We start from the raw sequence: 19,146 nt of genomic DNA on the forward strand, positions 1-19,146 counted from the left end.
TGTATCAAAATTCACCTTTTACTGGGTCTAGTAAAACTTCCTCTTTTTTTAAATATGCTCTCTACAGATATTGTGGTGAACCCCTGGGCGCCCGACAGCAGTGGCAAACAGTCGCGAGTAATTAACTATACCATTCCCATCAATAACCCTTTGGGGCCAAAATCGGCCCCCGCTGTAGAGACACAGGTGAGACACGAGTGTGATTCTACATGTTGTCACATATCAAGAATATAACTACTATTATTCTGCCCCCTATGTACTATAATATAACTACTATAATACTGCCCCCTATATACAAGAATATAACTACTATAATACTGCTCCTATATACAAGAATATAACTACTATAATACTGCCTCCTATACACAAGAATATAACTACTATAATACTGCCCCCTATATACAAGAATATAACTACTATAATACTGCCCCTATATACAAGAATATAACTACTATAATACTGTCCCTATATACAAGAATATAACTACTATAATACTGCCTCCTATATACAAGAATATAACTACTATAATACAGCCCACTATATACAAGAATATAACTACTATAATACTGCTCCTATATACAAGAATATAACTACTATAATACAGCCCGCTATATACAAGAATATAACTACTATAATACTGCTCCTATATACAAGAATATAACTACTATAATACTGCCCCCTATATACAAGAATATAACTACTATAATACTGCTCCTATATACAAGAATATAACTACTATAATACTGCCCCCTATATACAAGAATATAACTACTATAATACTGCCTCCTATATACAAGAATATAACTACTATAATACTGCCCCTATATACAAGAATATAACTGCTATAATACTGCCCCTATATACAATAACATAACTACTATAATACTGCCCCTATATACAAGAATATAACTACTATAATACTGCCCCTATATACAAGAATATAACTACTATAATACTGCCCCTATATACAAGAATATAACTACTATAATACTGCTCCTATATACAAGAATATAACTACTATAATACTGCTCCTATATACAAGAATATAACTACTATAATACTGCCCCTATATACAAGAATATAACTACTATAATACTGCTCCTATATACAAGAATATAACTACTATAATACTGACCCTATATACAAGAATATAACTACTATAATACAGCCCACTATATACAAGAATATAACTACTATAATACTGCTCCTATATACAAGAATATAACTACTATAATACTGCCCGCTATATACAAGAATATAACTACTATAATACAGCCCACTATATACAAGAATATAACTACTATAATACTGCTCCTATATACAAGAATATAACTACTATAATACTTCTCCTATATACAAGAATATAACTACTATAATACTGCTCCCTATGTACAAGAATATAACTACTATAATACTGCTCCTATATACAAGAATATAACTACTATAATACTGCTCCTATATACAAGAATATACTTACTATAATTCTGCCCCTATATACAAGAATATAACTACTATAATACTACTCCAATATACAAGAATATAACTACTGTAATACTGCCCCTATATACAAGAATATAACTACTATAATACTGCTCCCTATATACAAGAATATAACTACTATTATACTGCCTCCTATATACAAGAATATAACTACTGTAATACTGCCCCTATATACAAGAATATAACTACTATAATACTGCTCCCTATATACAAGAATATAACTACTATTATACTGCCTCCTATATACAAGAATATAACTACTATAATACTGCTCCTATATACAAGAATATAACTACTATAATACTGCCTCCTATATACAAGAATATAACTACTATAATACTGTCTCCTATATACAAGAATATAACTACTATAATACTGCTCCTATATACAAGAATATAACTACTATAATACTGCCCCTATATACAAGAATATAACTACTATAATACTGCTACTATATACAAGAATATAACTACTATAATACTGCCCCCTATATACAAGAATATAACTACTATAATACTGCCCCTATATACAAGAATATAACTACTATAATACAGCCCCTATATACAAGAATATAACTACTATAATACTGCCCCCTATATACAAGAATATAACTACTATAAGGGCGGGTTCACACATGGCGGAATTGCACTTAAATTCCGCTGCGGACACTCCGCAGCGTTAATCCGCAGCGGAGCCGTTTCTACATTGACTTTCACTTTAATTTAGCAGTGTTCGTTTACACGATGCGTACAATTCCGCTGCGGAGCATAGGCTGCGGAGCGGAATTTGGTGTCCGCAGCATGCTCTGTCTGTTGCGGAGCAGTGGCGGACTCATGGCGGAATTTCTCCATTGACTTCAATGGAGATTCAAAGTTCCGCAATGAAGTCCGCAGCTGTCATGCACATGTCATGTGTGCTGCGGATGCGTCTTGCTTTTTTTACTTGACATTTCTTCATTCTGGCTGGACCTATGTATTTCTAGGTCTACAGCCAGACTGAGGAAGTCAATGGGGCTCCCGTAATGACGGGAGCGTTGCTAGGAGACGTCAGTAAATAGTCACTGTCCAGGGTGCTGAAAGAGTTACGCGATCGGCCGTAACTGTTTCTGCACCCGGGACAGTGACTACCGATCTCAATATACATGTATCTGTAAAAAAACATATAAGTTCATACTTACCGAGAACTCCCTGTTTCTGTCTCCAGTCCGGCCTCCCAGGATGACGTTTCAGTGTAAGTGACGGCTGCAGCCAATCACAGGCCAAGCACAGGCTGCAGCGGTCACATGGACTGGCGCGTCATCCAGGGAGGTCGGGCTGGATGCCGAAGGAGGGACGCGTCATAAAGACAACGGCCGGTAAGTATGAATTTCTTTTACTTTCACTAGGGAAAGTGCTGTCCCTTCTCTCTATCCTGCACTGATAGGGAGAAGGGAAGCACTTTTCCCGCAGTCCGCAGCAGCTAGTCCGCATCAATGTACTGCACATTTTGTGCAGATCCGCAGCCGTAATCCGCAACCCGGATTAGGTGCGGCATTGATGCGGACAGTTGCGGAGGAATTCCGCCATGTGTGGTCATGCCCTAATACTGCCTCCTATATACAAGAATACAACTACTATAATACTGCCCCTATATACAAGAATATAACTACTATACTACTGCTCCCATATACTAGAATATAACTACTATAATACTGCCCCTATATACAAGATTACAACTACTATAATACTGATCCCTATATACAAGAATATAACTACTATAATACTGCCCTATATACAAGAATATAAGTACTATAATACTGCCCCTATATACAAGAATATAACTAATATAATACTGCCCCTATGTACAAGAATATAACTACTATAATACTGCCTCCTATATACAAGAATATAACTACTATAATACTGCCCCTATATACAAGAATATAACTGCTATAATACTGCCCCCTATATACAGGAATATAACTACTATAATACTTCCCCCTATATACAAGAATATAGCTACTATAATACTGCTCCTATATACAAGAATATAACTACTATAATACTGCCCTCTATATACAAGAATATAACTACTATAATACTGCTACTATATACAAGAATATAACTACTATAATACTTCCCCCTATATACAAGAATATAACTACTATAATACTGCTCCTATATACAAGAATATAACTACTATAATACTGCCCCTATATACAAGAATATAACTACTATAATACTGCCCCCTATATACAAGAATATAACTAATAGAATACTGCTCCTATATACAGGAATATAACTACTATAATACTGCTCCTATATACAAGAATATAACTACTATAATACTGCTCCTATATACAAGAATATAACTACTATAATACTGCTCCTATATACAAGAATATAACTACTATAATACTGCTCCTATATACAAGAATATAACTACTATAATACTGCTCCTATATACAAGAATATAACTACTATAATACTGTCCCCTATATACAAGAATATAACTACTATAATACTGCCCCCTATGTACAAGAATATAACTACTATAATACTGCCCCTATATACAAGAATATAACCACTATAATACTGCCCCTATATACAAGAATATAACTACTATAATACTGTCCCCTATATACAAGAATATAACTACTATAATACTGCCCCCTATGTAGAAGAATATAACTACTATAATACTGCCCCTATATACAAGAATATAACTACTATAATACTGCCCCTATATACAAGAATATAACTACTATAATACTGCCCCTATATACAATATAACTACTATAATACTGCCCTCTATATACAAGAATATAACTACTATAATACTGCTCCTATATACAAGAATAAAACTACTATAATACTGACCCTATATACAAGAATATACCTACAATAATACTGCCCCCTATATACAAGAATATAACTACTATAATTCTGCCCCTATATACAAGAATATAACTACTATAATACTGCCTCCTATATACAAGAATATAACTACTATAATACTGCCCCTATATACAAGAATATAACTACTATAATACTGCCCCTATATACAAGAATATAACTACTATAATACTGCCCCTATATACAAGAATATAACTACTATAATACTGCCCCTATATACAAGAATATAACTACTATAATACTGCTCCTATATACAAGAATATAACTACTATAATACTGCCCGTATATACAAGAATATAACTACTATAATACTGCTCCTATATACAAGAATATAACTACTATAATACTGCCCCAATATACAAGAATATAACTACTATAATACTGCCCCTATATAAAAAAATATAACTACTATAATACTGCCACCTATATACAAGAATATAACTACTATAATACTGCCCCTATATACAAGAATATAACTACTATAATACTGCCCCCTATATAAAAGAATATAACTACTATAATACTGCCACCTATATACAAGAATATAACTACTATAATACTGCCACCTATATACAAGAATATAACTACTATAATACTGCCCCTATATACAAGAATATAACTACTATAATACTGCCCCTATATACAAGAATATAACTACTATAATACTGCCCCCTATATAAAAGAATATAACTACTATAATACTGCCACCTATATAAAAGAATATAACTACTATAATACTGCCACCTATATACAAGAATATAACTACTATAATACTGCCCCTATATACAAGAATATAACTACTATAATACTGCTCCTATATACAAGAATATAACTACTATAATACTGCCCCCTATATAAAAGAATATAACTACTATAATACTGCCACCTATATACAAGAATATAACTACTATAATACTGCCCCTATATACAAGAATATAACTACTATAATACTGCTCCTATATACAAGAATATAACTACTATAATACTGCCCGTATATACAAGAATATAACTACTATAATACTGCTCCTATATACAAGAATATAACTACTATAATACTGCTCCTATATACAAGAATATAACTACTATAATACTGCCCCTATATACAAGAATATAAGTACTATAATACTGCTCCTATATACAAGAATATAACACTATAATACTGCCCCCTATATACAAGAATATAACTACTATAATACTGCTCCTCTATACAAGAATATAACTACTATAATACTGCCTCCTATATACAAGAATATAACGACTATAATACTGCCCCTATATACAAGAATATAACTACTATAATACTGCCCCTTTATACAAGAATATAACTACTATAATACTGCTCCTATATACAAGAATATAACTACTATAATACTGCTCCTATATACAAGAATATAACTACTATAATACTGCCCCTATATACAAGAATATAACTACTATAATACTGCCACCTATATACAAGAATATAACTACTATAATACTGCCCCCTATATACAAGAATATAACTACTATAATACTGCCTCCTATATACAAGAATATAACTACTATAATACTGCCCCTATATACACGATTATAACTATTATAATACTGCCCCCTATATACAAGACTATAACTACTATAATACTGCCCCTATATACAAGAATATAACTACTATAATACTGCTCCTATATACAAGACTATAACTACTATAAGGCTGGGTTCACACAAGGCGGAATTTCACTTAAATTCCGCTGCGGACACTCCGCAGCGTTAATCCGCAGCGGAGCCGTTTGTGCATTGACTTCCACTTTAATTTAGCAGTGTTCGTTTAGACGATGCGTAAAATTCCGCTGCGGAGCATAGGCTGCGGAGCGGAATTTGGTGTCCGCAGCATGCTCTGTCTGTTGCGGAGCAGTGGCGGACTCATGGCGGAATTTCTCCATTGACTTCAATGGAGATTCTAATTTCCGCAATGAAGTCCGCAGCTGTCATGCACATGTTATGTGTGCTGCGGATGCGTCTTGCTTTTTTAACTTGACATTTCTTCATTCTGGCTGGACCTATGTATTTCTAGGTCTACAGCCAGACTGAGGAAGTCAATGGGGCTCCCGTAATGACGGGAGCGTTGCTAGGAGACGTCTGTAAATAGTCACTGTCCAGGGTGCTGAAAGAGTTAAGCGATCGGCAGTAACTGTTTCTGCACCCGGGACAGTGACTACCGATCCCAATATACAGCAACCTGTAAAAAAATAGAAGTTCATACTTACCGAGAACTCCCTGCTTCTGTCTCCAGTCCGGCCTCCCAGGATGACGTTTCAGTCTAAGTGACGGCTGCAGCCAATCACAGGCCAAGCACAGGCTGCAGCGGTCACATGGACTGCCGCGTCATCCAGGGAGGTCGGGCTGGATGCCGAAGGAGGGACGCGTCACCAAGACAACGGCCGGTAAGTATGAATTTCTTTGACTTTCACAAGGGAAAGTGCTGTCCCTTCTCTCTATCCTGCACTGATAGGGAGAAGGGAAGTACTTTTACCGCAGTCCGCAGCAGCTAGTCCGCATCAATTTACTGCACATTTTGTGCAGATCCGCAGCAGAATCTGCAACGCAGATTCTGTGCGGCATTGATGCGGACAGTTGCGGAGGAAATCCGCCACGTGTGAACATGCCCTAATACTGCCCGTATATACAAGAATATAACTACTATAATACTGCTCCTATATACAAGACTATTACTACTATAATACTGCTCCTATATACAAGAATATAACTACTATAATACTGCCCCGATATACAAGAATATAACTACTATAATACTGCCCCTTATATAAAAGAATATAACTACTATAATACTGCCACCTATATACAAGAATATAACTACTATAATACTGCCCCTATATACAAGAATATATCTACTATAATACTGCCCGTATATACAAGAATATAAGTACTATAATACTGCTCCTATATACAAGAATATAACTACTATAATACTGCCCCTATATACAAGAATATAACTACTATAATACTGCCCCTATATACAAGAATATAACTACTATAATACTGCCCCTATATACAAGAATATAACTACTATAATACTGCTCCTATATACAGGAATATAACTACTATAATACTGCCCCTATATACAAGAATATAACTACTATAATACTGCCCCTATATACAAGAATATAACTACTATAATACTGCTCCTATATACAAGAATATAACACTATAATACTGCCCCTATATACAAGAATATAACTACTATAATACTGCCCCCTATATACAAGAATATAACTACTATAATACTGCTCCTATATACAAGAATATAACTACTATAATACTGCTCCTATATACAAGAATATAACTACTATAATACTGCCCAATATATACAAGAATATAACTACTATAATACTGCCTCCTATATACAAGAATATAACTACTATAATACTGCCCCTATATACAAGAATATAACCACTATAATACTGCCCCCTATATACAAGAATATAACTACTATAATACTGCTCCTATATACAAGAATATAACTACTATAATACTGCCCCCTATATACAAGAATATAACTACTATAATACTGCCCCCTATATACAAGAATATAACTACTATAATACTGCTCCTATATACAAGAATATAACTACTATAATACTGCCTTCTATATACAAGAATATAACTACTATAATACTGCTCCTATATACAAGAATATAACTACTATAAGGGCATGACCACACGCGGCGGATTTCCTCTGCAACTGTCCGCATCAATGCCGCACAGAATCTGCGTTGCAGATTCTGCTGCGGATCTGCACAAAATGTGCAGTAAATTGATGCGGACTGGCCGCTGCGTACTGCGGGAAAAGTGCTTCCCTTCTCTCTATCAGTGCAGGATAGAGAGAAGGGACAGCACTTTCCCTAGTGAAAGTAAACGAATTTCATACTTACCGGCCGTTGTCTTGGTGACGCGTCCCTCTTTCGGCATCCAGCCCGACCTCCCTGGATGACGCGCCAGTCCATGTGACCGCTGCAGCCTGTGCTTGGCCTGTGATTGGCTGCAGCCGTCACTTAGACTGAAACGTCATCCTGGGAGGCCGGACTGGAGACAGAAGCAGGGAGTTCTCGGTAAGTATGAACTTCTATTTTTTTTTACAGGTTGCTCTATATTCTGATCGGTAGTCACTGTCCCGGGTGCAGAAACAGTTACTGCCGATCGCTTAACTCTTTCAGCACCCTGGACAGTGACTATTTACAGACGTCTCCTAGCAACGCTCCCGTCATTACGGGAGCCCCATTGACTTCCTCAGTCTGGCTGTAGACCTAGAAATACATAGGTCCAGCCAGAATGAAGAAATGTCATGGCAAAAAAGCAAGACGCATCCGCAGCACACATAACATGTGCATGACAGCTGCGGACTTCATTGCAGAACTTAGAATCTCCATTGAAGTCAATGGAGAAATTCCGCCATGAGTCCGCCACTGCTCCGCAACAGACAGAGCATGCTGCGGACACCAAATTCCGCTCCGCAGCCTATGCTCCGCAGCGGAATGTTACGCATCGTCTAAACGAACACTTCTAAATAGAAGTGGAAGTCAATGCAGAAACGGCTCCGCTGCGGATTAACGCTGCGGATTGTCCGCAGCGGAATTTAAGTGAAATTCCGCCACGTGTGAACCCAGCCTAATTCCTCCCCCTATATACAAGAATATAACTACTATAATACTGCCCCTATATACAAGAATATAACTACTATAATACTGCTCCGATATACAAGAATATAACTACTATAATACTGCCCCCTATATACAAGAATATAACTACTATAATACTGCCTCCTATATACAAGAATATATAACGACTATAATACTGCCCCCTATATACAAGAATATAACTACTATAATACTGCTCCTATATACAAGAATATAACTACTATAATACTGCCCCTATATACAAGAATATAACTACTATAATACTGCTCCTATATACAAGAATATAACTACTATAATACTGCTCCTATATACAAGAATATAACTACTATAATACTGCCCCTATATACAAGTATATAACTACTATAATACTGCCCCTATATACAAGAATATATTTACTATAATACTGATCCCTATATACAAGAATATAACTACTATAATACTGCCCCCTATATACAAGAATATAACTACTATAATACTGCCCCTATATACAAGAATATATTTACTATAATACTGATCCCTATATACAAGACTATAACTACTATAATACTGCCCCCTATATACAAGAATATAACTAGTATAATACTGCCCCCTATATACAAGAATATAACTACTATAATACTGCTCCGATATACAAGAATATAACTACTATAATACTGCCCCCTATATACAAGAATATAACTACTATAATACTGCCTCCTATATACAAGAATATAACGACTATAATACTGCCCCTATATACAAGAATATAACTACTATAATACTGCTCCTATATACAAGAATATAACTACTATAATACTGCTCCTATATACAAGAATATAACTACTATAATACTGTCCCTATATACAATTATATAACTACTATAATACTGCCCCTATATACAAGAATATATTTACTATAATACTGATCCCTATATACAAGATTATAACTACTATAATACTACCCCCTATATACAAGAATATAACTACTATAATACTGCCCCTATATACAAGAATATAACTACTATAATACTGCCCCTATATACAAGAATATAACTACTATAATACTGCCCCTATATACAGGAATATAACTACTATAATACTGCCCCCTATATACAAGAATATAACTACTATAATACTGCTCTTATATACAAGAATATATTTACTATAATACTGATCCCTATATACAAGAATATAACTACTATAATACTGCCCCCTATATACAAGAATATAACTACTATAATACTGCCCCTATATACAAGACTATAACTACTATAATACTGCCCCTATATACAAGAATATAACTACTATAATACTGTCCCCTATATTCAAGAATATAACTACTATAATACTGCCTCCTATATACAAGAATATAACTACTATAATACTGCCCCTATATACAAGAATATAACTAATATAATACTGCTCCTATATACAAGAATATAACTACTATAATACTGCCCCTATATACAAGAATATAACTACTATAATACTGCCCCTATATACAAGAATATAACTACTATAATACAGCCTCCTATATACAAGAATATAACTACTATAATACTGCCCCTATATACAAGAATATAATTACTATAATACTGCCCCCTATATACAAGAATATAACTACTATAATACTGCTCCTATATACAAGAATATAACTACTATAATAATGCTCCTATATACAAGAATATAACTACTATAATACTGCCCCTATATACAAGAATATAACTACTATAATACTGCCTCCTATATACAAGAATATAACTACTATAATACTGCTCCTATATACAAGACTATTACTACTATAATACTGCCCCTATATACAAGAATATAACTACTATAATACTGCCCCCTATATACAAGAATATAACTACTATAATACTGCTCCTATATACAAGAATATAACTACTATAATACTGCCCCTATATACAAGAATATATTTACTATAATACTGCCCCCTATATACAAGAATATAACTACTATAATACTGCCCCTATATACAAGAATATAACTACTATAATACTGCCCCTATATACAAGAATATATTTACTATAATACTGATCCCTAGTGATGTAGGGAAGGTTTCCTATCTAATGGGAACATTACGTGAAGAGATGTTGCTATATATGATACAATTCCTTGCTTATAATACGATGTATAATATCTTTCTCCCATAGATGTTGACTTACAGTCTGAAGGGGTCATTATGTATCCTGGACACACAGGTGGTCACTCAGGGTATCCCCTACCAGGATTATTTTTACACCGCTCACCGATACTGCATCACCAGCATGACCAAGAATAAAGCGCGTCTCAGGTACCGAGCTGTTATGTCCTCTTGCCATCGACAATCGGCATCTTCTCTCTATTCAGAAGTCTCCTGATAGATAAAGATGTGCCCACTCAACACTCCCACCTTATATTGCTCATCATTCGTGCCCCCTCACTCTGCCACCCTATAATGTGACTGACGGCGAAGTCTATCCTCCCACTCAAGGATACATAATGAGAGGCCCGTTATGTGTTTCTATGGAAAACTTATATTTGCAATCATATTTAAAGGAGATCTCAATCCAGCTATTAAAATCTTTTTAGTGAGTTCTAAATTCTGGCTTTGCTTAGGACCCAGTTAAAATGTATTCAGTAGAACCATGAAGACTCTTCTGATCCTTAAAGTGCCACATCTGCCCACAGGTTGTTTATGGTATTGCACATTGGCTCCATTAAAGTTTTTGGGACCGAGCTGCAATACCATACACAACCTGTGGACATGTGTGGCGCTGTTTTTGGAAGAGAGCAGCCATGTTTTTCTAATCCCTTTTAAGTCATGCATAGATAACCCTCTAACGATTGTATTGTAGGGTGTCCTCAGAGATCTGTTACCGGAAGCAGCCATGGAGTCTGGTACGAAGTATTATTGAGAAGAACTCCTGGAGTGGGATGGAGGAGCACTTTAGACAGCTTGGTACGTTCCGTTCCTGTTGAGGTGTTACTTGGTATACTATAGGTGACTACACGTATCTTCTGCTACATACATCAACTTATGACCCACCAATAGCGTCTACCCATTGTCCTCATTGGGTGCCAGGCAATGTGATATTGGGTCATCCAGTTGATTTGTGAAATATTTGGTGAATTTATTTGTTTTTGGTAAATAGTTGGGTGTTTTAATGCTCATCTATCTTGGACGTTCTCAGGTAACCATGGGAATATGTACCATATCTGCAATTAGTTCCTTAAATAGATTAGGGGGTCTCAGCTCAGGATGTACGATCTCCCTTTCCACAAGGATTAGAACATTCCCACAAGGATAAAAACCCTCCCACAAGAGTTAAACCCCTCCCACAAGAAATAGAAGCACTGGGCTTGGCTGTTCTGAAGTAGGGAAGTTCTGGTTTTTTTATGAACCACCAGAGGAGGAGAGGAGGGGTCCAATTGCAAGAATCTAAATTAGGACCCTTAGGGGTCTCAGCTCAGGATGTACGATCTCCCTTTCCCCATTGTCAGTGTGATCCTGTGCCAGGCTACCCCTTTGCTCAGGCATTACAATGTTAGCAAACAAAAGAACCAGCCTGAAGGCTACCCCTCCCGCAAGGGTTAAAGCCCTCCCACAAGGGCAAAAGCCCTCCCACAAGGGTTAAAGTCCTCCCCCAGGCAGGGGTAAAGCACCCCCACAAGGGCAAAAGCCCTCCCACAAGGGTTAAAGGCAAAAGCCCTCCCACAAGGGTAATGTAGTCCCACAAGGGGAAAAGCGAAAAGCCCTCCCACAAGGGTAAAGCAGTCCCACAAGGGGAAAAGCCCTCCCTCAAGGGTAAAGCAGTCCCACAAGGGAAAAACCCCTCCCACAATGTTGGAACCACTCCCACAAGGATTAAAGCCGTCCCACAAGTGGAAAAGCCCTCCCACAATGCTATAACCCCTCCCACAAAGCCCTGCCAAAGGGAAATAGCCCTCCCACAAGGATAAAAGCCCTCCCACAAGGGGAAAGCCCTCCCACAATGTTGAACCCTTCCCACAAGGGGAAAAGCCCCCCCACAAGGATTAGAACATTCCCACAAGGATAAAAACCCTCCCACAAGAGTTAAACCCCTCCCACAAGAAATAGAAGCACTGGGCTTGGCTGTTCTGAAGTAGGGAAGTTCTGTTTTTTTTATGAACCACCAGAGGAGGAGAGGAGGGGTCCAATTGCAAGAATCTAAATTAGGACCCTCTTTTGTACACCCCTGCTGGTAATGTATTAATCTTCTTTAACTAATTTCTCTTCTTTTTCTTTCCCCCTCTCAGCAGAAGCAGTGGTCAAATTGGAACAGTCCTGTGTGGAGGAACTGGGAGTCAGAGAAAAGCCGGCGTTACGGCGTCGGAAGCGGACATTGAGCTGGAAGAACCATCTTGTGGACCCGCTGAGCACGGTCACTCCCCCACTGGACAATATCCGGGTGAACCGTCACTCCAGAACATCAGGTATCAAAACAAGCGCGCAAGGAGAAACACAGGGGCAGATTTTATATGGCCGTGCACCGTATTTATTAATTGTTTTAGGACCTTCCTTCAACTTGTTCAACAAGGGGGAGTGGCCCAGAGAAGAATGGGTGTGGTCTGACACAAAGGGCGTGGCTTAAAATGAGGCGCAAACATTTTGGTGCAAAAATCTGGAGTATAATAAGCCAACCAAGGGGGGGGGGGGGGGTAAGGAAGAGAAAAGTGTTTAGCTAAATGCGCCAAATTTATCATATAGTGTGCGCCACTGGGATAAATTTGGCGCATATTCTGCCTGCCTGGTCTAAGTTTTCGCTTATCTTTAAGACCTCAGGTCACTGCATAGGACCAAGGTCAGACTGGACCGCTATAGTATCTTCTGGTAAACCTAGGTAGCAGTGGAGACCCTTTATGAAGATGACCAAGCCGCAGGTCGCTATTTCCACTAATTAACCATTCATCTGGTGGGCCAATGGGACTCAAGTCCAACTTTGCCTATAACACCCATCAGCCAGTATTGTGTGGTCTTCACTCCGTGGGCCATTCATGGAGACCCTAACGGACCAGTTTGTGTGGGCCATAGATTCCCCTTTACTCCATATATCTACCACCTCCATTGAGTTGACGTGTGTAGTGCCAAATCTACAAAGGGAACCAGGTCTATAAGTGGTCTGATCGCCGGAACGTGCTTCCTATCTCCATCATGACCACAGGGAAGGCAGAGGAGATGGGATTTTTATGTTCTGCAGATTATTCCTCATTTATGTTTATGGCTGGAGATAATCTTCACCCCTCAGGAGCCAATTTAGCAAAGATCCATAGGAAGTAACGGATCCAATTACTGCTCGCTGTAGTTACTGTATCCAGGTGACAATATGGGAGAGAGGATAGGGACTTGATTTTGGACATTGATGTTTAACACTTGCAAGTCTGAGCAGATGAGAGCCGCTGCCCGTAGAACTACTTGTATGGGTCCATAGTGTCTCTATGGGTCCATAGTGTACAAACTGTTGTCATAGGTTTATGGTTTTGTTGGCAGGCCGCCATGATGGTGCACTCCACCCGTGTTTATTTATACTTGAATTCAATGGCATATGATGCCTTAAATGGCAATTTAAGATTTTCCACATCTGTAGAATTCATCTTCATTCAGAATTCGAGGCTTCAGAGCTGAAATCTTGCAGCATTCCCGGCTTGTTCAGTGTCTGGACAGTGAGTATATTAAATGAACTGCCCCCCTGATTATAGAAGCTTGTAGAACATATCCCCTTAAAATACAGTATGATTCACATTCCAACTACATTGATGCTGGACTATGGGACTAAAACAGGAGAAGTCCGGACTATTGATCGCAGGACTATCAGAATTGTAGTAGGTTTCAAAGTTCTGCAGAAACTGCTTGATGCTGTCGTTTCGGGTCTCTGTACTAGTGGGTTTCTGGGTAATATGTCTATTAAAATTGTAATCTAACCTTCCACCAAACTTGGCTATACATTAAAATATCACGACTCGTCAAAACCTGGGTGACAAACCTTGTGGGAGCAGTTATGGCCACCATAGGGGGACTATGTAGGAATTCCGCAATCAATTCTATATTGGCATGGGTATGTCTTCCAGGCTAGCGGGCTCAGTGAGGGCCATCCTCACTATTAAAGGAGCCTCATAGGTGAAATCCAGTTAGAGATCTCTGTGAAGAAAGGATCAGAGTGTGTAGGAGAAAGGGCAGTAGTGGAGGCCAAAGAATGAAGGAACAGTAAAGACCATGGTAATCATGATCTTTCCATTTCTGGAACCCATTGCATCAGATTGTGATCCTAGCGAGGTAGAGCCTCGTTATGAGTTTTGCTCTGGGGCTCCATGATTACTTACCACAACCTTGAGTTTTTGCTTCTTTCCAGAATGTCATTGGGTCCATTGTAAAAACAAAAAGTTGTTAATCTCTGGATATTTGTACTCATCCCCCCTCTTCCTTTCTCCATCTTGCCCACAGGCAGCATCTCCTCACAGCTCTCCCACCTCTCCGACAGAGGAACACCGCAGAACATCCCCACGACTCTCTTCGTCATCAGTATTGTGTGAGTAAGAAATCCACCTACGTGCTACCTACACACAGTGGAAATGATCTAACATAAAGCTCCGTACAGCAAGGTTGGCTGCATACCACCTCTAATGCAGTGAACATGAATAGTCTGAGGTTCTTCCGGGAGACCATTTTTGGTCCAGTCCTGGCCACGATGATATCACTATGTTGTCATAGAGTTGGATGACTGTGCCTCAGTCTCGGTGGTGTTATCATGTGTGGGTTTATCGTAAATTCAATGACTATACTCATGATCTTATGTAACCAATTGTGGGCATTATGTGGTATCTAATCATGATAGATCCCGAGAACCCTAGCCTAAGTGGTTTCTAACCATGATAGATCCCGAGAACCGTAGCCTAAGTGGTATCTAACCATGATAGATCCAGAGAACCCTAGTCTAAGTGGTATCTAACCATGATAGATCCAGAGAACCCTAGCCTAAGTGGTATCTAACCATGATAGATCCCGAGAACCCTAGCCTAAGTGGTATCTAACCATGATAGATCCAGAGAACCCTAGTCTAAGTGGTATCTAACCATGATAGATCCAGAGAACTCTAGCCTAAGTGGTATCTAACCATGATAGATCCAGAGAACCCTAGCCTAAGATCTCATCCATGGAGAGTCCTTCATAAAATCACTCTATGACTGATTAACCATTCTAGGTGGACAGTGGTGGCTGTGTGTATGACTCCAAACCCTCACAATGAGTTGGTTATACATTGTAGATGTGTAGACCCACCACCACCAACTCCTCATTCGACTATTCTGATCTTTTTAGCCATAGACACCGAATGGTCTTGGACAATATAGAAGGAAATGCTCAATCATAAGTGGTGGTAAATAGGTGGACAGATATCTCCTCAACCATTGTGTCAATGTAACATCTGCCCATCTATGGACGTCTTCTAACCAAGAAGGTTTGGACGTTGGTCAACTCAGTTGAAATTTTTTGGAAATCACCTAGTACTGCCCAGGGTTATAGATGCTAGAACATAATGAAGGGATGGACCTTGTGACTCTGGTTACAGTTTTGGTTTACTACCTTGACTATTGACAAAATGTTGACCTCAACTTTTTGTACCCATAATCCCTTTCTTTTCTACAGGTTGTTGGTCCTGGTGGTTCTTAATATGATGCTTTTCTACCGCTTGTGGTCTCTGGAGCACACGGCTCGGACCTTCCAGACGTGGCAGAGTTATGCTGTGTCCCAAGGGTAAATATTTTATTAACTCTATGGACAGATCTCGCCCCCAGATTTTGCCCCGTCCGATTCTCTATTACCCTGTTGCTATATTTAGTATTCAAAATTTGATTTATTACCGCCTGTATTGGATTCAGCCCCTGACTGGCACTTTGAGAGTCTGTTTAGTGGTAAATGTTTGTATTTAAAGGTTTTGGTCCTGGTTCCTTTATAGATTCAGGGCTCCGAGCTAAAAAAAAATAATTTGTGCCCCTAATTCTAAAAATTTAGGAGATAAATGTAATTTTTTGGTCGACAAATTAAGAATCAACATTATCAAATATAAAATAAAGAAAGCGTTTCCACTAGACTGTGGACGGACCAGACCACCAATCCACAGACTGCGGGCACGGTTAAGATAATGCAATAGGGATTTACAGTACACCGTGCAAACGACAAACTCATCTCAGCTACATCAAGGAATTAACAGTGCTTCCAACTATGTAATGATTCCCATGAGCCCTAATTACTGGGAGATTAGGAGTAGTTGTCCCATTGATGAGGGTTTTGGTTGTGCCCTAAAGCAAGATCCTCCTCCAATCCCGATAAGCAGCAGGAGAGCGAAGACCCCATATATTGTTCTGACCCAAACCCACAAGTCATCTGTATGGTTATATTACCCTACTGATTGTACCTTGAGGGGTAACGACTTCTTCTATCCATAGGAGGTTTCCTCAGACATCAGCGGATTGGGCAGAAATACTGGAGCTTCAGAAACGTTTCCACACCGCAGAGGTTCAGAAATGGAAGCAAACGCTACGCGCCTCAGTACAACTGCTAGACGAGGTGAGTGCAGGGTCACGGGACAGCCCCTATAACAAAAGTCTAAGATCAATCATTGTATAATGGACATTTCTTCAATTAAAATGGAATATACTTTGTATTTGAATTCATCATCATTTTCAAGATCTCTGCTTTCTGTCAGTGAATAGAAACATTCTTGTTTACATTCAGACCTAATTGCCCAATCCAGTCTAGGTAATTCCTCTCTTGTCCTGATAGTTTGTTACAATGTATCAGTGCAGATAAAACGTATCAGTCTGGAGTCCAGGCTGTTTAGCCAAACTAGATACAATTGTAACAAACCGTCAACAGTAGGAAGAACATTTACTTTCATCATGCCTGCTGTGTGATGATAGAGCTCGAATCTGTTCTCTCTGCCAATCAGACGTCTCCCCCTGCCGCTCCTCCTACCCTCTCACAGCAGTAGCCTTACACAGAGATACTGAGGGCGAGATACTGCAGCTGCATCTCCCTCCTCCTCTTTTCTATTTACTATTTTACACAGGTGACCAGATTTTTGGAATATTTGCAGGCTGCCGGAACGTGCTACCTCCCCCTAATAAGATATATTACATAGTTTCATATATTTACAGGAACTACTGATTTATGGGGGGAGGGGAAATGGAGATCAGGACCCCCCCCCCCCCCACCTCTTCCTAAGAATAATTGGGTGTCCGGCACATCTAATTGCCATCCCTCAAAGTTTACTGCACAGTCGTCACACCTGGTAGAAGCCGCGTGGCCAAAACCCGCAGCACAGAACCGCAGAAATTTGTGGCAAAACGCGCACGGTCTTGCTGAGCGGTAATTAGCCGCACGCCAAAAAGTCAATGACATACGACACGTGTGAAGTTACCCTTAAAGTGTCTTAGTGGATCGGCCAAACTGGTCAGATTTAAAGTAATTTTCCACTATTTTCCCACCATTAGGTTACTTTGAGAGAATTGGTTTGACTTATTCTGATGAGTTCAGGATGGAAAATTGGTAACAAATATTAATTAACCAACTTTTTTGTTCTTCTTGAATTTTTTTTAATTACTTTGTCAATCTTAGATCCCACAATATTCATTTTCTTGTGATATTCATTTTCTCGTGAGTCATTTAATATCAATTCTCCCACCAATTTTGAAAAAAAATAGTCCTGAGACTAAACAAGAGCAACAGATAGTATCAGACGAAAAAAAGAAGCGGTGGGAGATGGTGGGTCTTTATTTCATGGCAGAACATTTCCCCCTCAAATAATAACGAAAACAGTAAATATAAGTCTTATTATGTCATATTATTACAGGTTCTAGTCAAAAAGTTCTTGGTTCTATCACTTTTTGATAAAACTGGGTGACCACTGATTTGGCCGCCATGACAGCTCCTCTAGACTCCAGGCAGAAGCGTTTCTTCAAGTTCCTGGGTCCCAGCGCAGAATCTGTAATGGGGCCCCCCCACCTACCTTGTGCCATTATAATACTGGTGTCTTCTTATCTCACGGAGGGGCCTTAGACTACTTC

The 19,146-nt window shown here is 38.5% G+C and overlaps 1 protein-coding gene across 6 annotated transcripts in view; it reads left to right on the forward strand.

The window, feature by feature from the left end:
• The window catches only part of GRAMD1A (GRAM domain containing 1A), a 118,135-nt gene that overhangs the window by 94,124 nt on the left and 4,865 nt on the right, over window positions 1-19,146 (forward strand). For 5 of the 6 annotated variants that reach the window (XM_075840427.1, XM_075840429.1, XM_075840426.1 and 2 more), the window contains 7 exons: window positions 68-186; window positions 11,238-11,377; window positions 11,922-12,025; window positions 13,345-13,521; window positions 15,527-15,611; window positions 16,727-16,834; window positions 17,527-17,647. In XM_075840427.1, coding sequence (XP_075696542.1) covers window positions 68-186; window positions 11,238-11,377; window positions 11,922-12,025; window positions 13,345-13,521; window positions 15,527-15,611; window positions 16,727-16,834; window positions 17,527-17,647 — 854 coding nt within the window. The remainder of the gene's footprint in view (window positions 1-67; window positions 187-11,237; window positions 11,378-11,921; window positions 12,026-13,344; window positions 13,522-15,526; window positions 15,612-16,726; window positions 16,835-17,526; window positions 17,648-19,146) is intronic. The other variant, XM_075840430.1, reaches the window with a different exon arrangement.

This window comes from Rhinoderma darwinii, chromosome 10, assembly GCF_050947455.1.
Source record: "Rhinoderma darwinii isolate aRhiDar2 chromosome 10, aRhiDar2.hap1, whole genome shotgun sequence".
NCBI classification, from domain to species: domain Eukaryota; kingdom Metazoa; phylum Chordata; class Amphibia; order Anura; family Rhinodermatidae; genus Rhinoderma; species Rhinoderma darwinii.